The sequence below is a fragment of the Thermobia domestica genome, chromosome 10 (genome assembly GCF_964235325.1).
Source record: "Thermobia domestica chromosome 10, izTheDome1.hap1.1, whole genome shotgun sequence".
Classification (NCBI taxonomy): domain Eukaryota; kingdom Metazoa; phylum Arthropoda; class Insecta; order Zygentoma; family Lepismatidae; genus Thermobia; species Thermobia domestica.
In genome coordinates this window covers 33,722,828-33,748,919 of record NC_137463.1, presented here as the reverse complement: position 1 = coordinate 33,748,919, position 26,092 = coordinate 33,722,828, and the positions used below count along the sequence as shown (strand labels likewise).

The following is a 26,092-nucleotide window of genomic DNA, read 5'->3' as shown; positions in this document are numbered from 1 at the left end:
GAAATTGGTGTCCCCCAGAAAAAAACTCAAATCTGCCCGCATCCCAACGTTGAAAGCAACCCTGATCCTCCACAACATTGTTTTTCAACTTCATAAATATTTAGAACATGGAAAAAAAAAAAAAAGGAACGGTTTTACTCGTCCTCCCAAATGTTGAAGACAGATTTGTGCCGCTGTTTAACACAAATGTTTGTTTTTTAGATTATTTTTTTTTATTATTTTGGATACAAATTTTGATAAGTGTGGACATTCCTGGCTTCACTACTTTTCATATTGAAAATAATTTAACAGTATAACCATATTGCTTAACACGGTCGATTTCGGGCTGTATGCCTGCGCCAGTTTGGTTACAGCCTAATTTGTAACCGTGACAATTTTAGAGCAAACTATTTTTGTTTAACACAATTTTACTACTTTATAACAATTTATTGTGCAGTAGTCGACATGGCTAATAGTTGCGACACTTCTTTTATTTTAAAAAAAAAAAACTACTAGATTATAAGATTAATAATAAAAATATTACAGATTCTGAGCAATTAATATTTTCTGATATCGGTAAGATCTGTCCATTGTTGCTTTAATTGTGACATTAATTATTAATATTGTGTTTGTTTGGTTTTTAGGTGTAGCTTTTTTCAACACATAATCTCATTTTAAATAAACATATCATTTCATGATCAATTGTCTCCATCCATTGGAGCCTCATACAGATGCAAATGGCCCCCAAATAACTCAAGTTTTAAATACTAACATCATCCCCATCTCTACAGACTCAATGGAAATATCAAATGAAATGGAAATAAGTACAAAAGAAGTTCAAAACATTCAGGGAACTGAATTAATTCCAATCATAGATAAAATTCAAAATAAGAAACAGGAATTTCAAAACTTTTCGAAACATAATGATCATGTAAATCTATATAGTGATCATCATTCTGCCCCATATTTTATCTTTTTAAAAGCTAACAATGGAGAAATTGGGAGAAAGCATATTATGTCTATAAGTCGGAAACTCTATTTAGCAGAAATCCCTGGCATTAACAAAATCCAAACAATTGGAAGAAACCTTTTAAAAATTCACTTTAACACAGGAACTGAAGCGAATCAATTTATGAGTCACCCAATCCATAAAACACAGGACTGGTCGTCCTATATTCCAAATCACGCTCTGTATTCTACGGGAGTTGTGAAAGACATTGATGTTGACGTTTCAACAGATGACTTACTACAGGACTTGGATTCTGAGATACCAATTATCTCTGCGCGCCGTATTCTTAGAAATGGAAATAATAACCAGAAAGTTCCCACTAGAACAGTTATTCTAACTTTTAATTCACAACAATTGCCATCAGAAGTAAAATTATACTTTCTCAAACTTCCTGTAGAACCATATATTCCAGCCATTCGACAGTGCCTTGATGGATGTTTAAAATACGGTCACACGAACCGTACGTGTAAAGCAGGCATAAAACTATGTACAAACTGTGGTCAAAATCATGCTAAAACTGAATGTTCCAATCCTACACAGTGCTATCATTGCAAGTCTAATCATAGAGCAGATTTCCCTCAGTGTCCCGAACGATTGAGACAAAAAAGAATTGTCCAATTAATGGCCAACCTACATCTATCTTTTAATGAAGCTAACATGTTAACGATTAATAATAAATCAAATTCATCTAATGTCACGAATACTACGGCTCTGTACAGTGAAGTTACTAGACATCCTCCTGTTGACAATGTATTCTCTCAATCAGTGAACTTACATAACAAACCACCCTCTACTTCTATTATTCCTGCAATTCCTCCCGGGAAAAGAAGAAAAGGTTTGCAAGATGATCACTTTACTCCATCTCAATCATCTTTCGATAGTAAAAGAAGTTCCTCAATACCTTTTGAGGTGCATTCTTCTCCCTCTGCTTCTTCCATGTTTCCCCCACTAAGATTAGACACTCCGGGATCTAAACCGGATCTTAAAGGTTTAGTTCGCAATAAAGACAAATTTAGATTTCCTGACATGCAAGCATCATCTAGTAAATCAAAATCAGCTTCATCCATTGACAACAAACTCATTGAACATAATAGTGCAGAGCCTTCAACTGGACCAATCAACAATCGCCAGAATTATACTTTCCTTCATAATAATGACAATTCTACTAATGATCAGATTCGTGAATTATCTCGCCATAATGATATTCTCCATAATCAAATAAAAGCAATAAAACAAATATTGACTACCGCTTCTGTCACTTTTACCGCTGACCCCAATCCCAAAATTCTAGATACTTTAATTCAACAAATTACTAGTGTTCTTTCCACCAAATAACTTCATCATGGCTTCCGATACTTACGAAAATCTAGTAGTTCTTCAATGGAACATGCAGAGTGCAACTGGGAAGGGTTACGCCCTACTATACTTAATCAATATATTTCATCCACATTTGATCATGTTACAGGAGACTTGGTCAAAACCTCATTTGATGCTTCGTTTAAAAAATTACAAGTTCATCGAGCAACTGCGAGAGGATGGTTATGGTGGAATAGCAATAGGTATACGTCACGACCTTTTCTATCAAGAAATACTAGTAAAAATCCGCAATAAACCTCCTAATGTCCAAGTCCTAGGAATACAAGTGCAAAATTTTAATCTTGCTAACATTTATATTCCCTCTTCTGTTACTGTTGATGTGTCTTTCTGGCAGGAGTTATTCCATTCTAATAATTTTGACATCATTACTGGTGATGCTAACACCCAAGGACTTTGGTGGGGTAGTGCATGTACCAATTCTGCTGGCAACAAACTAATCACTGCCTTATCTACAGGTGATTATCTTCTTCTCAATGATGGTACACCTACTCGTATTTCTTATAACTTTAAAAGTGCACCTGATATTTCGCTGGTACGAACAAAACACTTTATTTATTCCTCCTGGCATGTTTTTTACGATGCTCTCGGTAGTGATCATTTTCCCATTATTACTGAGGTGCCAGTTTGTAAAATACCTACTTCAACTCAGGGATACTATTTACCTTTCAAATCTTTCTTGCAACATATATCTACGGAATTACACTGGGATAAATACAGCAGCTTCATTGCTTCACAATTTCAAAATAACTTTTCAACTCCTACTATTACTCCTGATATGCAAGAAGCAGCACGAAGTTTGGATATTTTACTAAAAGCTGCGGTGCATCATTCAAAAGTGCAGCCGGTTCTTCCATCGAAATCATCACGTATTTGTAGTCTTCCAGCCAAACCTCCCTGGTGGACTCAAGAATGTCAACAAAGTGTTAACTTCAGACAGCGGACTTGGAAATTATTTCTTCGCACTAAAGAAAAAAATCATTTTCTAGCTTATCAGAAAGCAAATGCCCTCACAAAAAGAATACTGCGACAAACACAACATCAACATTGGCAAGATTTTTGCAATAATTTGTCATACCAAACCCCGAAAACAAAAATTTGGAAATATCTCAAATACCAAAAGAGTGTATCTCTTAAAACTGAACAAAGTAATATTCAACTCAGTGGATATACTTGGATCGAAGAATTTCATCAGAATCTGGCTCCACCTTTTGTAAATAATGACAGGTTAGATCTTGTAAAATATTTTTCTTCGACGTCACACTCTACTTGTGATCTTCCGTTCACTATTGAGGAAATTACCACTGTACTCCAATCACTAAAAAGAGACTCATCTCCAGGGTTTGATGGAATACATTATAAACACCTTAAGAATCTTCCGTCGGAGGGAATCTGTGCATTGTTAAATTTCTATAATTCCATCTGGAAAACTTCACAAATCCCTTCACAGTGGAAGAAAGTTCTGATTACTCCAATACGGAAACCAACAAAACCCATAGGAGCAGCGACCAGTTATAGACCGATCGCTTTAATATCTTGTTATTTAAAAACATTAGAACAATTAATTCTAACCAGATTACAATGGTTTCTGGAATACCACCAGATATTTCCCCCTAATATGACAGGCTTTAGAAAACACAAGTCAACTTTAGATGCACTTAGTCCATTCCTTTTAGACATCTGGACAACTTTTCAACATGGTAAATATCTCATGGCTATAAGCATTGATCTTAAACAGGCATATGATCTAGTTCAATTGGATTTATTGATAACTAAAATGGCAAAAATGAACATCCCTACCGCTTTCATAAGATTTATTCATAATGTACTCATTAATAGACAAATTTATCTCGAAATAAATAATAAATATAGTACTCCTCGGCAAACTTCTCTTGGTCTCATGCAAGGTAGCAAGCTTAGTCCCACACTGTTTAATATTTTCATGGTGGACTTACTGGAAATACTCAATGGTACTGTATCAGCCTCTCTCTTCGCAGATGACTTACTCATTTATATTGTTACAAGTGATCTGGATATTGGTCGAAAGAAATTGCAGTCATCATTGGAAATAATTGCAGCCTGGTGCCGGAACAATGGTCTAGAAATTAACTGGAATAAAACAAATTACATAGTATTTACTAAAAAGAAAATCACTAACTTCCCTCCTCTTCAACTCTCTCATACACAGCTTCACAGCACAACAAATATCAAATATCTTGGATTATATCTTGATCACAAACTAACTTGGAAATCACATTTAATGCACGTAATAAAAGAATGTAAACAAGTACAGAACATTCTTCGCAGCTTAAGTTCTAAAAAATGGGGCATTCATCCGCACACATTATATACCATTTATCAACAATGCATTGAAGCCAAGATACTCTATGGAAGTATAATCTATTCTGTTACCATGCCAAAATTCTATAAATCAATAACAGCGATTCAGTACACTACTTTAAAAATTATACTTTCCCAACCCCACTTTTGTCCTAAAAATGCCATTTTGGATTAAACAGGCACGCTACCGTTTTCTATTAAAATACTCAAACTTGCCTGTAAATATATCATATCTCGACTCGCTATCATGAATTCGCCACTAATCAAAAAACTGGGAGCCTTAGAAGTACAGAACTGTAATACCAAATTACCATATGTTACTAAGTTACCATGGATATACAAGGCATTTTTACTTTTGAAAAATCTCCAAACTCAAATAATAAAACTTCCCAACCTGCCATGCTATAGTTTCGCATATGAAACAAATACAACAATTATAAAACCTATTCTGCCTTCATATGTAGATACCAAGATTAAAGATCAATCTCATCGCATAAATAAAAATATTTGGCAAAGTTTTCTCGATCAATTCCATCCTGACACAATATTCCTTTACACTGATGCCTCTAAGGTTGCACATAGCCCAGTTGGAGTAGCTATCTTTGTCCCCCAACTTGATATTATCCAACAACTGAAACTTCCAGTTGCCACTACAGTATTTGAGGGTGAAGCGTTTGGAATACGACAAGCCTTACTACTCATTCAACGTAACAATATTCGGCGTGCATGTATCTGCACGGATTCCTACAGTGTATTACAAGCACTTTCTGTTGTTCATTGGACAATTAAATCTACTTGGACAGTACTAAACATAAAATCCATATATCGAAAATTAATTGAAATGGGTCATATCATAGATTTTATCCACGTCCTAAGTCATGTTGACATAAAACCGAATGAATTTGTCGACGATTTATCCAAAAAATCTCGCAATTCTGGTATTTCAGCCAATATAAAATTATCACCTCTCAATTTTTTAGTTTACATTGACCAGATAATCTCGGAGCAAACAGTCCTTTGGAAACATAAAATCAGAAGTGGACCAGGAACATACTATTGGCAAACTAACCATTTGCAATCATCCAGCTGGAATGCACTTCGCTCTTGGTCACGGTCAAAAATCATATTATATTATAGACTTCGTTTCAACACTGCAATTACTCCATATCTTCTGTACAAAATTCATCGGAGAGATTCACCTCTCTGTTGGTGCAACGAAAAGGTTGGAACTCTGAATCATCTCATATTTCAATGTCCTTTGTTATCTAAAAATAGAACTAAAGTTATGGAAGAGCTAAATAAACGCTATGGTTATGGACCCTTCACCATCAAACAAATTTTGACGCACAATGATTTGGATATCTTGAAACATTTAATCATTTTTTTTCAAGATAATGGACTTGTCCTTTAATTTACTTTAATCATTACCTGGTTAATAATATCATGTCTTCTTAAACATTTCATTTTCCGGTGGTTTAAAAAAAAAAATCACTAGCTCTGTATTTCCCACATAGGCAACGGAATTACTAATATATTCCAACAAGAGGGAATGACTATTCCAGTTCTCATTTTTCAATTTCCACCGGAAAAGGTCAAAGCACACCTACTAAGCAACAAACACAATGTTACTCCGCTTACAATTCCAAGGATATGGGTGAAACAGACTATGTCTGCACTCTGATAATGCAACACCTCTCGATAGGTGAAGGTGAAGGTGAAGGTGAAAATATTACATTAGGCTATGTGATCTGTGATTACATTATGAATATAGTGTATATACGAACCTTGATTATGAATAACTATAATCTCTAAGTATCAAAGTGGACAAGTGCTGTATTTTTATTATTATTATTATTATTTCATGACAGTGCATCAATTCAATTTGGTGTTCATGATAACTTTTTCTCTCAGAACTTAAATATAAATTCGCCATAATTACCTGAATGGCTGTGAATTCTCATTTTTCGTGTTTACATTCATTTAACTATTTGAAATTCTCAATGGAGTCCTTTCTGGAACGTCTAATGGAAAGAGAAAAAGTTTGGGCTTCCCTGGGGCTTTCTTATTTTCCAGTTTGGAATTAATCTACAATTAGATGAAATTAAGCAAAGGAAAATTAACATAATTATCTATAAAGAATAAAAACTAATCATAGCTATTCATCTATAAAGCACCTTATTATTTATTTGAAGTACAATGGGTCATCAGATAATAAACAATGCTCTATTGCAACTCAAAGACTGTTTTGTTTAACGTATTTATCTTCAGACTAGTGACCTTATCGCTTGAGAAGTGTAAATAACCCCTGGCTTGTTGTTAACTGACAAGATATAAAATGAGTAGAGGATTTGTCTAGCTGAACAACCCACAAGAATAAAACTATCCTTTATTTTCCTTTTTAAACAGACGAGATAGAAACGCCGTCGCTGTGCCAAAATGATAGGCTTAGCGTTATTCGTGCTGTTAGGAATTTTTGCATCTGCACCAGCCCAATATGATCCTACATGGGACAGTTTGGATACTCGACCGCTACCCAGTTGGTATGATGAGGCGAAAATAGGAATTTTTATTCACTGGGGCGTGTTTTCTGTACCAAGTTTCGGTACCGAATGGTTTTGGAAAAATTGGCATGGTAAGTAACGAAACATAGAATGTTATAATAAATCATGTTTAAAATTTTCCAACGCCTGCTAAAGTAAATGAATAAAATAATTTGAAGCCATTATAGTTTATGGTATACAAAATGTAATGTTCCGATTCATTGCTCCAATTACAAGTAATTTAAATATCTAAAGAATCACGTAAACAAATCACAGTTATTGGATTAGTGAATGGGAACATTATCCAATAAACAATTAATTACTAACCGATAATTTACAAGATATACATATTCTCCTTTCATTTCTGGAATACTTTATGTGGGAAATAAAGCAAACCTAAACGTCATAATTTTAATATTGAAAGCTATGTTTTGAAAAGATCATTCTACTGCCCAAACGACTAAGGAACTTTATAATAACTACAACCGTATCTGTTTGAATCTCAAAAGAATGTGAAAGAACTATAAATTGAACGAGTAGAACGGTATGTGCCATAATTTATCACAGAAACTTTATCAAAAGCTATGTTTGATAAAAATCATTCTGACGCCTATACGACAAAAGAACTAGAACCGGACCTGTTTGAATCAAAAAGAACTGTGAAACAACTTTAAATTGAACAATAGTATGGTATGTGCCATGAATTATAATAGAACCTTTACTTGACATTACTTTTTACGGTTTCTACAAGAAACAATTAATGTAAGAGAATTAAAGTGTTTGAAACTGAAAAGAAAGACATAACTTAGGATAGCTATAAATGTAAATTTTACAAGAGTGTGCTAATACAATAAAATGATAAATTTTCGCTGTCTTTCGTTTATAGAAAGAAACTCATCTGTAGTAAGTTATGTTTCCAATTACGATTAAATGAAAATTTTGAAGGAATATTTTATGACCGAACATTTTGAGACAGACATATAATTAGAATTTGTTCCATATAGTAGCTGTAGGTAAGAAGTATTGTGTAACGTCACAGAATGATTATTACTTTTCTAATCTTCTATTGTAAATTCATGATTAGTTTGGATGCATAATCATGAATCAATACTACAAGATCTCTAAAATCTTTATTCATGTATCCACCTAGTCCTTTCCATTCAAATGATTTTCCAATATTAGATTTAACTTTGAAACAACAGAATCGTAATATTGTTTTTCCATTATTACATTGTTAGAAATAAATTTGTAAGTTAGTAGGAGTAACTTTGCGTCTGTACCACGTATTAAATTAATAATAAACTAACGCATTCTTTCAGGTTAACATTATGACACATACAGTACGTCTTCACTTACATAAGATTCAACCTTAAATAGACAATTTGCCCCTTTTGACTTAGTTGTGTTTTAATATGCGAGGGAGGATCAGAGTTGTTTTAATAAGTGTAATATATTTACGAGGGAGGATCAGAGTTGTGTTTTAATATGTGTAACATATTTACGAGGGAGGATCAGAGTTGTGTTTTAATATGTGTAACATATTTACGAGGGAGGATCAGAGTTGTGTTTTAATATGTGTAACATATTTACGAGGGAGGATCAGAGTTGTGTTTTAATATGTGTAACATTTACGAGGGAGGATCAGAGTTGTGTTTTAATATGTGTAACATATTTACGAGGGAGGATCAGAGTTGTGTTTTAATAAGTGTAACATATTTACGAGGGAGGATCAGAGTTGTGTTTTAATAAGTGTAACATATTTACGAGAGAGGATCAAAGTTGTGTTTTAATAAGTGTAACATATTTACGAGAGAGGATCAGAAACTAAAGTTACAAGGCCGATATTTCTGAAGTTCGTCCGTTATAGAGAAATGAAGAATGTGCTTTAATTTTAATACACGGAGTTGGCAACTATGCAAAGCTTCATCCACTTGCCACGTACGGTGCTAGTTGTAGACAAACAAATGGTGACTCGTTTGGAAAACTGATCTCGCGAAGAAGTCCTCTCAGTTATTCGATTTCTGTGGGCAAAACGTGTAACTGCGGCTGAAATTCACCGGAAGCTGGTAGAAGTTTACGGAGAGACTGTAATGTCTCGTCAGCATGTCGCAGAATGGTGTCGAAATTTTGCGACTGGTAGAGAAAACGTCACCAACGAAGAATGCAGTGGCCTACCTGGCATGGCTTCAATAGATTTGAACACAGTTCATATGGAGGAGCTGATTCATGACAACCTTGCTCCAAGCGAGTTTCATCTGTTCCCACATTTGAAGAAGCACCTAAGAGGCCGTCGCTTCGCTTCAGAGGAGAAGGTAAAACACTTTGTTACAACGTGGATGAACAGCAAAAATAGGATTTTTACCAGGAGAGAATCTTCAAACCCATTCCACGATGAAAGAAGTGCCTCAACCGATGTGGAGAGCATATCGAAAAATAACCTAATGTATGTACTGTTTGTTGGCTGTGTTAGTTGTATGAAATAATAGGCTTATATACACGTTTCACTGCAGATTTTGTAACCTTATTTTCTGATCACTCCTCGCACTACGGCAACAATCTCAAACGTGAAATTTCAGATGTTTTCACTTACATTCTTTTTTACAACTTTTTAAAGAAGAGAGCCAAAGAAAGAAGAAAAAGTTTAGGCGAGCCAGTTTGGTACTGCAATACTAATCTTTATTAGTGATCTAAGTTTCTCATAATCTGTTTGAACTCGGCTGCACTGATTCTAAGAAGCGAAGTTCACTTCCGAAGTAACCAAATTCTTTTCATCTGTGCGATTAGCAATCATGTCGAGGGTCAAATAGAACTTTTCAGGGTGTCGCATCTGTCTCAGGGTCGTAGTTTGCGCATCACTACTCTAGTGTTTTAATAAATTGTCATTACACTTGTCATAAACATCATAGTTGGTCATTACAATTTAGAATGTAAAAATATTAACAGTAAGAAAGAAAATACTTAATTTCTACTTAACATTTTACTACTTAATTTCTTTGAAGTCTTACAAATCTATAGAACTTTGTAAAACTTAAATTATTTGTTTTTCTTTCATTTTATGTAGATAATAACACGAAGTATGTTGACTTTATGACCAAGAACTATCGTCCAGGATTTACATATGCTGACTTTGGACCTCAATTCACGGCTGAATTCTATGATCCTAATCAATGGGCTGATATTTTCCAGAGCTCTGGGGCAAGGTAAAGTATCTTTTTCTACGTCACATATTAGAGATAAGTGGTAGTTTGTTCATAGGGGACTCCCTACTGTTACCATTTAGTTATTTTTACTTTCGAGTGATTGATAGGAGAGAAAAAAGTATGGTAATCGTGAAAAAATCAAATTCGAAATTTCAACGAATTTATACATTTCATGGCAGGTACATGCTAAAAGAGTGATTTTTCGTTATATGTGTCATGATGTTCACGCACCTAAAGATTCTCCGGAAGGATTTTTTCAATTTTCTTCCTGACGCTGCAGAATGAAAATAAGAAAATATTATTCTCTTGAAAACGTCTCTAACTGCTTCATTTATCACATAGTAAAGTTGTTTCTCTGGGAAAATTCAGAACAGTAGTTTACTCTTGAGGGCAGTGACGTAACTAACGGACCACAATGCCCGCAATACAGGGAGGCCAACGGCAAAAGAAGGTCCATTTAAGTTTCGAGAATTAACTTTGTTACGACATAAAAACCCACTTTTCAGGTTTCATACATTTCCCTCTTCAAATCAATGCATAAAAGATATTTAATTTACCGTGAACACTTTGTATATGAACGAATAATAAACAGAAAGGACTTCACAATCTCTAATAAAGCCACATGAACTGCCTCATTGACATAATATTACGGGTACTTCAGCTTGACATGGAAAGTTAAAATTTAGCATGCTCATAGCTTGAAGAGAAAAAAAAAAACATGAAAATTATTAAAAGTATATATATATATATATATCTTTCTTTTTCTTTTCTTTTTTTTTTTTACATTTTCAGGACTAAGAAAAAGGCAAAATGTGTCCCCTATGTTATTTAAATGTGTCCCCTATGTTATTTGATATGCTTATTTAAATAGGCTTTTTTGTAGATTAAATCTCATGTTTTAGGTAATTAGAATTGGAATAAAGACTTGAAATTTGATATGCTTATAGGTTTCTGATAGAATTATCTAAATAAATAACCAAAAGTAAAAATTTCCAATTTTAGGAATAAAGAGTTGAAATTTGATATGCTTATAGGTTTCTGATAAGAGTTATCTAAATAAATAACCAAAACTAAAAATTTCCAATTTTAGGAATAAAGACTTGAAATTTGATATGCTTATAGGTTTCTGATAAGAGTTATCTAAATAAATAACCAAAAGTAAAAATTTCCAATTTTAGGAATAAAGACTTGAAATTTGATATGCTTATAGGTTTCTGATAGAGTTATCTAAATAAATAACCAAAAGTAAAAATTTCCAATTTTAGTGGGTTTTCATGAAGGATTGAATGAATCTCCATGTTACTTAACTTGGATATTCTCTACACTCTATAATTATTAGGCATTTCCGATAGGACTACAATAATAAAATTTGGCATGTTTGTAGCCTCTTAGAACTAATCCATAGAAAAGTTGCCGAAAATGTATACTTTACTTAATCAAATAATGTTATTTTTCAATGAGAAACTTAAAAGTTTAGGTACTTGAGGCTCAAAAATTTCATACTCATAGGTTTTTCAAGTTGGCAAACAAAAAAATCGTTATTTTTTAAAAAACTATTTTTAAGGGGTATGAGGGGGATCCGTAACTTCCTTAATATTGGTGCTAGATGGAAGATAAAATTGTTAGTTAATCCTCGTAAGGATCTCTACAACTTCTATTTCGATCATTTTTTTCGATGGATGATAAAACAAGACTGCTGTAGAGGGCCGTAACATGTGGGGGCAGGGGGCAACTGCCTCCCAGGAAAGCTCCCCGCCGTTTAAGACAAAATTTTCTTACTCCATATACGATACGAACATGAAATCATAAATGAAACATCAAACAGGTTCACTACATTACATAAACAATTATTATTAAGTATTCTGCCTTTTGGTAGGTCCTGGGACTAATGAGGATTTTTTGAAGTTTTAGATTTGAGTCTGGAAATGTTTCTTCCACTTTTCTTGGTCTTCAGCTTCCTCTTTTAACTCCCAATATTTTCTCCTAGTTTTGAAGTCATCGATCAGCTGTGTTCTTCTTCTACCTATTCCTCGCTTCCTTTCCATCTTTCCTTCTATGGAGGTGTGAAGAAGACAGTTTCTTCGCAAGATGTGTCCAATGCAATTGGCCTTTCTACGAAGGATGGTGGCTAGAAGTGTCTGTCCTCTTCTCTCCTACCCGTTTTAAAACATCTTCGTTTGTTGCTCTCTCTGTCCATTTTATCTTCACCATCTTCCTCCAACATCACATTTCGAAGCTCTCTAAATATTTCTTCTCTAACTTCCGTAATGTCCAAGTCTCTGAACCGTACAGTCCAATGTTCCATATATAGCACGTGACCAACTTCTTCTTAAGTCCAATATTGTGCCTGCTAGTTAAGAGTGGTCTTTTCTTGTTTAATGCTTCTTTAGCTATGGCAATTCTTAACCTGAACTATTTGGTGCAGTAAGCGTCTCTCGTCATTACAGTATACGAAAGGTAAATAAATCAAAAATGAATCATGGGCCCATTTCAGTAAAAATGTCTACTATTTGGGGCCTTAGAAATAATATTTATTCGTATGGCTTTGAGATTGTAAATATTGTGTCGCCTTAATTAATTTGTCGTATATGGAACGGGCCCAGGGGCGTGCGAGAGGGCTCACAGGCTCCAGGGGCCCATAAAGAATAAGAGAAAAGTGGAAAAAAGGGGCCTATTTTCGAATTTTGCGGGAGGGTTCAAAACAACTTTTTTCTATGGGACCCAAATATTAATGCTTGCCCCCAGAAAAAGTCTAAGTTACGGCGCTGCTGCTGTAATAATAAAATTCGAGTGAAGAAGTAAAGACTGAAAATGAGGCGTGAGGTCATAGGCCGAGTAAACGCGGGAACCTGGCGGTAAGGGCTGGGCAAAGAGTATTTTATTAAATAAAAGCGAATGAGAGCTTTTATTTGATCACATGACGCAAAAACTGTTGAACCAATTAAAATAATACTCGACATTAATTAAATTTAGGCCTCTAAGGAATCTTATGATATTAAATTAACTAAAAATGTAATCTTAACAGGGAAGTGGGGATCAATTTATGCGAAAAAAAATAAGTGTAATGACAAGTGAAAAAATCTAAAACGACCAATATTTCTCTTCCAATATCCATAGTGTTCGGAGTCGCTGAGAATAATAGTGACAATCCCGATGCCGTTTAACTCCAAATTCTTCTCCCATCGGCATGGAAGTTGAGAGGTGGAAAGCGAGTGATATTGCGGATTCTTTATTATTGCACTTTCATTACAATGCTTATTCTAAGGGAAGGAAGGGGTTCAAATACTTAATATAAACCTTTTCCCTCCGTTCGAATAATAATAATAATAATAATAATAATAATAATAATAATAATAATAATAATAATAATAATAATAATAATAATAATAATAATAATAAAGTAGTGACTGACTAGATGGAACGTCCAAAGTCAAATGTATAAATTTTACGTGTCATCATGAACGTGGGAAGAGGGGATTCTTTTAACATTTTCAAGGGAGGGTTCATGCATCCTTAGTTATGCTACGCTTAACTACTACTTGGGGAGTAGGTTCTTTATAGACGATTTTATCAAAAATAGTTCAAGCAATTTTGTTCACCTTTAATACTTGTAATAATAAAATAATTTGTAAACTCTCCGCATCTAATCGCGTACGAAGTTGTTTCTTCAATTTATGGTTGGGGTATCTCACAAGAAGTCAAAATGTATGTCCAAAGGAGATTATAAATACCAGGGACGACAGATATTAGTGTCACAGTCATAGCTTTTTGGGTCGTTGAGATTAATATTAACACTCCTGAGGCCGTTCGTTTAAGTCCAACTTTAGCCGCTATTATTAGGGGGTAATGGAATATATCATGTCAAAAATGACCTATATTAATTGCCGAATCCATAGTTTTGAGATCGCTAAGCTGATTAGTGACAGTCCTGATGACATTTAAGCCCAAGCTTAGGGAAAAAGGGAGAAGTCAGCTAGCTCGAGAATTGACAGGTACAGCGTTGTTCTTCGTAATTTCACCCTTATTGACAGGGGCACTGCAGCTCTTCGTTGTAGGGGGGCAGTATATATTGGCAGGGGCAGTACCAAAGGCGTTGCTCTTCCTTATTTATTTCACTCATATATTCATCTATTTTTTCGATGGTGACATTCTCGACATCATTCAAATCCAAGTTAGCCCCCATCGTCATGGAGGTGTTTTAAAAAGTAGCATGTTCAAAATGACCGGTCGAATTCATAGTTTTCGGGATACTTAAGCTGATTGGTAACAGTCCAGATGGCGTTTAAGCCCAAATTTAGGCAAGAAGAAACATGGCAGCTGGTCCGGGAATTAACAACGGAAACATTCAATGCATTGACCTTCGATATTTATTTATTTATTTCATTTATATTGATAATGGCAGCGCCAAAGACATTGTTCTCCTTTATTTATACATTTCACTCATGTTAGGATGCACAATGCCGAAGGCTCTTCCTAATTTCTTTCACTCGTTTCTTTACTTTCAAATATTTTGCATACACCTTATCCTCCCCGTGCGAAGATCGGGCATTTCAGGTAATATGTCATAAGTATATTTCCATTACAATGTAGTATAAATCCTTTTCCATTAAAAGAAATCTCACAAGGGGTAGGGTAATATTGGGAATGAATTCTTTCTGGACAAACACAACGCAGGAAATTTTATTCATATGTCATAAATGAATACTTCATTAACCCTATATTGTAGCATAATCCATTAATCATGAAAAAATCTACAAGAAGTAGTTTTGCATTTTTTCCGAGGGGGCACGTTGGCTCAGTGGTAGCGCGCTTACCTCTAATGTGGTGGAGTCCTTGGTTCGATTCGCAGCCAAGGAAGTTTGTGGTGGACAACATCGTGTCCGTGGGTTTCCTCGGGGTACTCCCGTTTCCTCCCACATTTTATTCCAACAATTCTCCTGTCATCATTCATCTGCCTTAATCATCGTCTCCCTTATCCTAAAGGACATAATCGTGGGACGTTAAACAGAAAGATTTCACTTTCAGTTTTTTTGAACACTTTTCTAAAGAAAAAAATCCTTCAGTTGATTTTGTTCTTGTTTCACAACTGAATATTACATTAACAATGCTATAGTGCGGCATAAATCATTTTGCTTGAAAAAGTCAATAAATGATAGTTTACTCCTGGAAGTAAGATCCCAATAGCGACTATAAAATCACTTTTGATCATATTTCATCAATGAACATTTCACTAACAACCTTTCAATATGGCAAGAATAATTTCTTATGAAAAAATTCAACTTTGGGTGTAAAGGACCCCGCACTTTTCTTATGGAAAGTGGCTTTCGGCTAATGTTGTTGAAACTTCGCTGGTTGATAGTTCTTAACATGTGGATCAAAAATCTCAATGGGCACGAAGACCGAAATCCACTCCTTCCCCCCCAAAAAACCGCCTCCAATTAGCTGGGGGGGATTGAACTGATTTCAGCATATAAAACAACTTGTTGTTTTAATCAACTCAACAAGGACCCCAAAGAACCACATGTTAGACTATCAAACTACCCACTTGACACCGCCCTTTGCCCCCCACATATCCCCCCCGCGAATTACCTTACGGATGTTCCATATTACTGTAGTTTATAGTTGCGCGTATGTGTTGAAATACCTACAGTTTTGGTCTCACCGACGATATAATGGGTTTCACGTATAGCTGATTACGAATCTGAGGTGAGAGTTCTAGAATTCAAGATGGATGATCAATATGGCGGATCAAAAACACGAAACTCCTGAATGTAGCCACAAATAGCTGTTTACTAGGGTATTTTGGGTCGTTGGTTACGAATCTGAGGTCAAAATTCTTGATTTCAAGATTGCAGACCCAATATGGTGGATAAAAACGTCGAAGCCACAAATCATAGTAGACTAGAGTGTTTTTAGATCGCTGTTTAAGTACGCAACATTCCTTGATACTTCAGCCACCATGTAGAATTATTCTGCACCCTTGCCCTTTACCAAAACGCACCACAGATATCTTAATGCTGAACGGTGTTAAAATAATTCATCAATTATCTGTTCATTATTTTCATCATTTCGGTTTGCAGCATCTAATGTGGTACTTAGCAATGAGTCATCGGGATGTCTAATATTCTGTAAATGTCGTGCATGGCCTAAATACCACAAGACACTTGCAACGTGCGCGCATGCCTAATGTACGAGCACCGCTTTGACATGTACAGTAGTAACCTTGAATAACATTTTGATCATAATCCTGGTCATTGTGTTAGTAGACAGAGGATACCGCGATGCAATTCCTTTACTGGAATATTTAGGAATTGATCATAGAGTGCCCGCACTCCTACTACCACGTGAAAGACAACTATCAACAGAAGATGCGAATACTTCTCGACTATTTACTAAAAGTCGATGGATAGTCGAGGCAAGAAACGGGCATCTAAGATCTGTTTTTAAGTTTCTAGCACAAACGTTGAATCTGGAACATGCAAAGAAACTGAATAGTTTCTATCGCATAGCTAGAGCTATTTTGAACAGATACCATCCCGTTATTTTCATGCAAGATGCAACCATTGAATTAGCTAGAGAAATGAGAAATAGGTCAATCACGCCGAACGTTGTTAAAGCAAGAGTGAAGGTAGATAATCTTATTAGAAGGAACGGTCAATGGGTACCGCTGAATGATCAAGGCCTAATTGATTTCTGTGTACTTACGAGATTTGACTGTATGCACATATCAAGTAGATCTCTCATCCTCTTACGTCCAAGATAAACATACGAGATAAGGATGAGCAATTCCAGCTTGACGAAACGTAACTGAACCGGGATTCCTGCGCATACGTCTCTACTCAAGGTTCCACAATGCAACTAAGCATCAAGTTTTTATAGCATATGTAGTCAATGATGAAGATTACCAGGATTATGATCAAAATGTTATTCTAGGTTACTACTGTACATGTCAAAGCGGTGCTCGTACATTAGGTACATGTGCGCACGTTGCAAGTGTCTTGTGGTATTTAGGCCGTGCACGACATTTACAGAATATTAGACATCCCGATGACTCATTGCTAAGTACCACATTAGATGCTGCAAACCGAAATGATGAAAATAATGAACAGATAATTGATGAATTATTTTAACACCATTCAGCATTAAGATATCTGTGGTGCTTTTTGGTAAAGGGCAAGGGTGCAGAATAATTCTACATGGTGGCTGAAGTATCAAGGAATGTTGCGTACTTAAACAGCGATCTAAAAACACTCTACTCTACTATGATTTGTGGCTTCGACATTTTTATCCACCATATTGGGTCTGCAATCTTGAAATCAAGAATTTTGACCTCAGATTCGTAACCAACGACCCAAAATACCCTAGTAAACAGCTATTTGTGGCTACATTCAGGAGTTTCGTGTTTTTGATCCGCCATATTGATCATCCATCTTGAATTCTAGAATTCTCACCTCAGATTCGTAATCAGCGATACGTGAAACCCATTATATCGTCGGTGAGACCAAAACTGTAGGTATTTCAACACATACGCGCAACTATAAACTACAGTAATATGGAACATCCGTAAGGTAATTCGCGGGGGGGATATGTGGGGGGCAAAGGGCGGTGTCAAGTGGGGTAGTTTGATAGTCTAACATGTGTTTGTTTGGGGTCCTTGTTGAGTTGATTAAAACAACAAATTGTTTTACATGCTGAAATCAGTTCAATCCCCCCAGCTAATTGGAGGCGGTTTTTTGGGGGGAAGGAGTGGATTTCGGTCTTTGTGCCCATTGAGACTTTTGATCCACATGTTAAGAACTATCAACCAGCGAAGTTTCAACAACATTAGCCGAAAGCCACTTTCCATAAGAAAAGTGCGGGGTCCTTTAATTCAAAAAAAAAAAAATCCGAGAATGCCTATTAAAATTATATTCTTATTTCGTAAATTAATATTTCAGTAAAAAAAAAATACAGTATGATATGATTTAATTTAAGAAGTGGAAGCGAGGAAGTTCAGTACAGCGACCCGTTGCTTTTGTTCTGAAGCCGGCTAATGAGTAAAATTCCTTTATTAGAAATTGAGTTCTATATGTTTGAGTCCCTTATTCCCTTTAGATTTAAGCTATATTTTGAAAATCAACTTTTATTATGTGCATGTAGGTAAGATTATTTGATTCGACAGCAAACGTCTGTTCAATGCCTGGAACTATTTGTAATTTCATTGAGCACATTTGGACATTTTTACTATGGTATTATTATAATACTGCTTCTTTTTCTATGTTGTCATTAGCCACTAAGCAAACGTTTCTAAAGATTTGAAATAACACTAATTACTGATTCATGTGTTCTGTGTATTGACTGTGAGAATCCTTTCAACCTAAAATTTCAATCGCTTATCAGTGGCTTTCTTCGGGGCATCCATTATAAGGTTTTTAGAGATACAATTTTTTCTAACTTTACAAAGATAAGGCTCCCTTCCTTAACTAACTTTGGTAAAATATTTGAATTATTAATCACAACTGTTAAGTGAACATGACATCTTGGACTCATGTATGCTTTGCCAGTTACCCCTTATGCACAAGGATATTTTGTAGTTATTCAATAAATATACTTCACTGTTTAAATTAAAGTGTTCTTTTCAACTCCCGATATTCCTAATATAAATAATTAAAGTGAACGAAATTGAAGACCTCGGTGCAATAAAGAGATAGCTCCAATTGTAGATCTGATTCACAATTGAAAAAAAGACTGTTAAAACGCAATTTATTATGTGATATTATATGGGGTAAAACATTTCTTTGTAAAAAGTTTGGAGGCTAAAGCAGAGTAAATAGATTTCTAATAATATTTGGTTTCAATCCTGAACCAAACGTAAAATTAGAGGTGTTTCCTTCTTGCACAGACGTCTTTAATTAGAAACTAATAATAAACATATGAGACGAAATCGCTTATACACTTGCAGGAATGTTTTAGAGTAAATTGTCTTCCGAAAACAAGTTTATTAGTGGTTTATGTAACTTTTCTTTTCTTTTCTTTTCTTTTCTTTTCCTTACCCTTTCTTCTTTATTTTCAATTTTTTTGGATTCACCATGATCTACTCTGGAAACATTCTCCAGGTATGTTGTTCTCACGAGTAAACATCATGAAGGATATACGTTATGGCCATCGAAATACTCTTTCAGTTGGAATGCAATGGACGTGGGTCCAAGGAGAGATTTGCTAGGTGAGTACGATAAAAAAAAAAAAATAAAAAAAAAATAACGTTCATAATTAGTATCTTAATAAGAGATTTCTCATTTTAGTTCTGGTGTTTATTTTGTAAATATATATTAATATAGCAAATAAGTTCAATGAATGTTTACTTCTGCAAGTGAATAATGACTGGTTTACCATATTCATTTTTCCAAATATCATCATAAGTTATACTTTAATAATTACCATTGAGGAATTAGAACAAGCGGAACACAGTCAGTAAACCGAACTCGGTGGCTCCCGGACATCCGTCTCTTTCTCTTCTAAAAGTAGCCCTTCTATTCTGACTGGGTTGAAATAAATATATTCCATCAAAAGTGAAATATCAGAAGAGATTTCTTTCTAACTTTTTCCACTTTTTCAAATAAAATATTGAAATAGCGCTACAGTGCGACCATGTTCACTGTCTTCTAACTGCCTGATGGTAAGATAAAGATTTTGTGACGATATTCCATCGCTGTATTGTATTGTTGAGGTGAGTTTCCCCAACATACGTCGAAACAAAAATTTCATTCGCACCAATCTAATATAAAATCTCTGAAATGGTCCTTCTTTTTAAGTAATTCAGTATTAGTTATCTGAATACTGTAAATAGATAGATAAACTACATATTGGTTTCAATTTTTGAACATAAACTGTCCTCAAAGACACTTCCATATATTCTTAAGATTATTATTTTGAAATCAAGATGTCATCTTTATTTTGTAAGATGATCAAGTATATTGTGTGATTTATTGTAACTTGTTAAGCGTCTTAGGCAACTTTTATAAATAGAAACTAAATGATTTTTTTAATAATTTTCTTTTTGTCGTACAGGAGATCTGGCTGCAGCAATCAGAGCAAACACAAGTTTGAAATTTGGACTTTATCATTCATTGTTTGAATGGTATAACCCTTTGTATTTGAGAGATTTTGAAAATAATTTCCAGACCAATGATTTCGTTACACAGAAAACAATGCCTGAACTATATGAACTGGTAAGAAGAGTTATTTAATATTTCAATTTAAAATTAAAAAAACAGAGCGGACTCTTTTTAATTCGAAGTCCATAGGAAACATGAAAAAATTTGAATTATCCAAACTTCGAAATATCTAAAAGAATGCATCTTTAAATATCTAAAAAATAAAATAAAAAATAATATAAAATAAAAAATAAACGAACAAAACTGCTGAGCGCCAAAAACAATAACAAATAGCAGTAAATTTTACTTTTATAGCAGCACATTATTTGCATGATTCAATACCACCAACAAAACAATGGCGTTTACTCGCAAATAAATTAGGCTACAAGTACCATGGAAATCGCATTTAAGTACAGTATCATCCCGCATCGGAAATCAAGATGTAATCACTGTACGGACCGTTTACGATTGTCCTACCACATTCAAAATAACATACACAAGCGATAATCTTATTTATCTGCTGTCGCTTAGAAAACTTGGTGAACTTAGTTTGATTTGATTGTTTTTATACGACCAACAAAGTCTTCAATATAACTTTTTGATTAAATAAGTCATTAAAGTATTTGGTTAACATTCAATAAACTTCGTAAATTTTCAACTATTTTTGAAACTTTAGATGCATTTGATACTCATCTCCCATCCCCTATCTCGACTTCATCTGTATCATCAAATAATTGTGCATTTGTTCACTCTTCCCCACTGCTGCCTGTGAATAACTGAAAATCAGTTGAAACTATGTTCCTTTGTTGGAAATCTGTCCAGTACTAAAAAAATCTTGTACAGTAATTTCTTCGAATTATCTAAAGATGAAATTCGCGTGTTCGATCTACCAGTGATTTTTACTATTGTTTTCAATACAATTGTTTAAAGGGGAATACTTTTGTTTGAATTACTCAATATTTCCAATTATCCAACTACGAATTAACGAGAATCCGCTGTATTTATTTTCGTTATTCAAGTAATAGTTGTTAAACTAAACAATCAAACTAAGAAAACTATGCACTTAAGCTTCTTAAAAACTATTACTTATAATTTTCATATTCATTAAAAATTAATCTTCAAAGTGATTGAATAAATTAATTATAGTTTGTAATCATCAATGTATGAACAATCCTGCGTTGTTTTAGAAATTCTCCAATTTGAGATTAGAGCAGATGCATTACTATTTCTTACATTTTATTACTTTTTAAACACAGTTACATCCTTTTTTAATGTGTGCGTATATGTATTTATGTTTATATTTATATATCTATCTGTGCATAATTAACCCTTTTAGGATTTCCATTTTTTGAGGTAAATTTTAGATTTTTACTCAAACAGCTACTGCTTCCTTACTATTTATTGTAGGATTATGGTTCATCGTACCTCGTTTCCTTCAGGATAGAGCATCCTTTCCAACGGTACCACTCGCTTGTCCGTATTATGCACCAGAAACGGGAAAATCGGGGAAAACCGGGAGATTTTTCGATTTTTTTCAAAATTTTTGCGCTCCTCTGGCCCGGGCCTGGGTTCGCGTAGGATCTGATTTTCAAAAAAATACGTAGTTATGTACACAATACATCTGCAAAATTTCAATCCTGTATCTTAAAAACTAAGGTCGGGAGAAATTTTCGAAAGTCTGAAAGTGGCCCATTTTGTATATATTATAAAAATTTACTGCGTCTTTACTGTTTGACCTAGAGCCATGGTTCAAACGCGATTTTCTTCAGCACAACGAGCCCTTTCCAACGGTACCACTACATGTCCATATCATATACCTAAATCGGAAAAAACCGGAATTTTTTTCTGAAAAATCACCCCCTCGGGCTCGGGCCCGGGTTCATGTAGGGATCTAAAAAAAAATGTGAAATACTCGAAGGTGCACACAGTCCGTATGCAGAGTTTCAATCTAAATCTTGAAAATTAAAGGCGTGAATTTTTTTTAAAATTTGTTTTACGAAAAAAAAGTCACGTCCCTCCGCCAAGTTGACCATCCGGTTCTAAAGTGAATCTGGGGTGTTCTTTGGTCCTTTCTTGACTTGACCAATAGAAAACGGCTTAAATAATTGTTATAGAACGTAAATAAGCGGTGAAAGACAACACTTATGCCATGGTATCTATAGATACCATAAATTCTAAAAGTCATCAGTTTGGTCAATCTGACATATACTTTTCCTTAAAATGACAGTAGTTGTATTTCCTTCTTGGACCTAATTCTTCAGCCTGAATGTCCATCATTCTATCGGGAATTATGTAGGTGAGTTCTGCAATTTTGACCTATGTTACATCAAGCTATGCCTCACGTAACAGGGCTTGTACGTGTGCCTCTTTTTAATTTTTTCTAACATCCGTCGTATGTTCCTATCCAACATAGCCCTCATGTACTCCATGGAACTAAGAATCAGGCTCTGCTTGAACGTGGTGATTTTCGGATACTGTTTTGTTCATGCCTCATCTTTCGTAAGGATAGAGGTAATCTTGGACACCTGACTATTAGAAAATATTGGTAGGAGTCTCTGTTCAATGATAGAAGCGTAGTTTTGTGTATTGATGGCGCTGTCACATTGAATGAGCTCGAAATGACTTGTATCTGTTGTCCGCTTGAATATTTGCTACCTGCCTCGTGCCTCCTTCACACAGTAGCTCTATCTCCTGGAATCTGACTCTGGGTCTAGATCCTATCTACAGCTCTTCAGCAATCGTAAACATCTTGCTGGTTTCCACAGCACGGTTCATAGCTCAAATTACACATCTGGGATGGTCCAAGTGAACTCGGATATGACAAAAGTGATTTCTTGCTTGTCGTCCTGAAGTCCGCCAGCATGCAACGAACTGTAGCAAGACTAATAAGTAGGTTCTTTCAGAGGTTTGACGTTGGCTGGTGCCAAGCTCTCTTATTTCCATGGCTCGCATGGATTAAGACGTCTTGTTTCCTTCTCTCCCACTCACCTACATATTCTGCCAAAGACAAGAAAAACGGTTACAGCTTAAAATGCTCTAGATGTCATAGATACAGTACATGTGATAGATAGGTGTCTAATTCTTTTATGTCCTTGTATATTACTCCATATATACACAGGGTGGACCTTAATTCGTTTGGCACTAGCAGTTATTCAGTTCTCAATTGACTTGAACAGTAGTAGCTGATTGACGTCAACAATACGTTATGATATAGTTCGTAAATAATACGTTGTAAGAAGTATTTTATAAAGAATTTAAACCATAAATAGTTTACTTTAAATGTATTTTTCAATTGACTTATGGCCTATTCTATAGAATGTATAAATATCATATATAATGTCTGAATTTACATACCCATATTTCTGCCATTTATTTCTAGGTACAAACTTACCAACCCGAAGTCATCTGGAGTGATGGCGAGTGGGAAGCACCTGATTGGTATTGGAATTCCACAGTCTTTATTGCGTGGCTATATAATGAAAGCCCTGTTCGAGAAACTGTAGTAACGAATGATCGTTGGGGATCTGGCCTTTTATGTAAGCATGGAGATTTCTACACATGCTCTGATCGATACAATCCAGGTAAACAAAATAGATTACGTAAATACAAGAAATGGTATTAAGGAAACATTTTGTGCCTTGGTAGGCTACTAGACATAAGATATTCTTTTTAATTGATAATTAAATTTTTAATGGTGTTTATTTGACAAGGATAACTTGTAAATGAACCCAAATTTTCTCACGGGACGAAGCGAAACAGAATTACCAGAACGAGATAAAAGACAAGACAGAAACAGATATACTTTCCAAAATGAGAGAACATTTGTACGACACTTTACCGAGACGAAACAACCCCAACTCGTTGTTTTATAGGCAACCCTGGAAGAATCCTATTTAACAGGATGAAAACTTTTTAATGGCATTTGGAATTACTTAGAGTTAAAAGATCAAGAAATTAAGAGCTACCCATATGCTTTGTATTCTAATAGCAAAATAATTCAATGATTCTTATCAAGAATCGATGGTTTCAGTAATAATACGAAATGTGACTGGAAAGTTTTAAGACAATTGGCAACACTGCTCAGTAGGGGTAGACATAATCGCCCGTTAGCATGGAAGCGGTGGCTTAGTGTGTCCTTGAGACATGTTGAAACATGCACCGAGATATCTTTATTCAGTACGGCGTAGCAACCAGTTGAGTGCGGGCGTGTGTGTGTGTGTGTGTGTGTGTGTGTGTGTTGGCGGATTTTTAAGTGCGCAAAATGGATGAAAAATTGGAACAATGCGTTTGTGTGAAATTTTGTTTTAAAACTGGGAAATCTGCTTCGGAGACTTACGAACTCTTAAAAACAGCTTTTGAAGGCAAATGTCTGAGCCGATCAAACGTGTTTATCTGGTTTCACAGATTCAAAGATGGCCGCGAGTCAATAAAGGATTACCCCCGGTCTGGCCGGCCTTCAACATCAAAAACTAACGAAAATATTGCGAAAGTTGACGATTTAGTGCGCTCGAACTGTAGACTTACAATTAGGGAGATGGCTGAAAACCTGAATTTAAGTTTCTATGCGGCTCAGTCAACTTTAACTGATGATTTGAACATGCGTCGAGTGTCCGCGAAATTCATTCCAAAAATGTCACACGAGCAGAAACAACACAGGCTTGAAGTGTCCCAAGAACTGTTTAGTCGAGTCGAAATGGACTCAGATTTCTTGAATAGGGTAATAACAGGTGATGAATCATGGGTTTATGGGTATGACCCAGAAACAAAGGCCCAATCTTCTCAGTGCAAGGGCCAAGATTCACCAAGACCAAAGAAAGCGCGACAAAGTCGGTCTAATGTGAAGATAATGTTGATTTTTTTTCGATTCTAACGGTATCATGCATCATGAATTTGCCCCTAGGGGGCAGACAGTCAACCAGGAATACTACAAAAGTGTCCTTCAGCGTCTGCGCCAAAATGTGCGGCTGAAAAGGCCTGCCCCCTGGAAAGAAAAGAATTGGATTCTCCACCACGACAATGCACTAGTGCATTGTGCGTTCTCGATCGAGGAATTTTTGGCCAAATTCAACATTCCTGTGCTTCCACAACCCCCTATTCCCCAGATTTGGCCCCGACCGACTTCTACCTCTTTCCTAAATTAAAATTGTCATTGAAAGGGAATAGATTTGACTCAATGGAGGACATTCAAGCAAATATGGAGAGAGTGTTTCACACCATCACGGAAAATAATTGTCAGGAATGTTTCCAGACGTGAAAACATCGTTGGAATCGGTGTGTTCATTCAGCAGGGGACTACTTTAAAGCAGATCCATCATAATAGCCTGTAAGTACTGCCATTTTTTAAAATTACAAGCCCAGTCTTAAAACTTTCCAATCATACGTCGTAAATTTACATGCAATACAATAATAAATACAATTAATGAATCTATAGCTAAACGTTTGTTAATTGTTGTACAGATTAATATGAATGTATCCAAAATTGTACAAAATTTATCCAAATATAATTAGAGTAAGAAA

The 26,092-nt window shown here is 35.2% G+C and overlaps 1 protein-coding gene across 3 annotated transcripts in view; it reads left to right on the top strand.

The window, feature by feature from the left end:
• Nucleotides 1–26,092, top strand: part of LOC145662422 (alpha-L-fucosidase-like) — a 77,424-nt gene that overhangs the window by 35,366 nt on the left and 15,966 nt on the right. Inside the window, exons 2-6 of one of the 3 annotated variants that reach the window (XM_081727981.1) lie at nt 7,109–7,334; nt 10,304–10,442; nt 19,538–19,644; nt 20,490–20,650; nt 23,955–24,156. In XM_081727981.1, coding sequence (XP_081584107.1) covers nt 7,139–7,334; nt 10,304–10,442; nt 19,538–19,644; nt 20,490–20,650; nt 23,955–24,156 — 805 coding nt within the window. In that variant the 5' untranslated portion in view covers nt 7,109–7,138. Of the gene's footprint in view, nt 1–6,799; nt 7,335–10,303; nt 10,443–19,537; nt 19,645–20,489; nt 20,651–23,954; nt 24,157–26,092 lie in introns of those variants that run through there. The other 2 variants (XM_081727982.1, XM_081727983.1) reach the window with 2 other exon arrangements.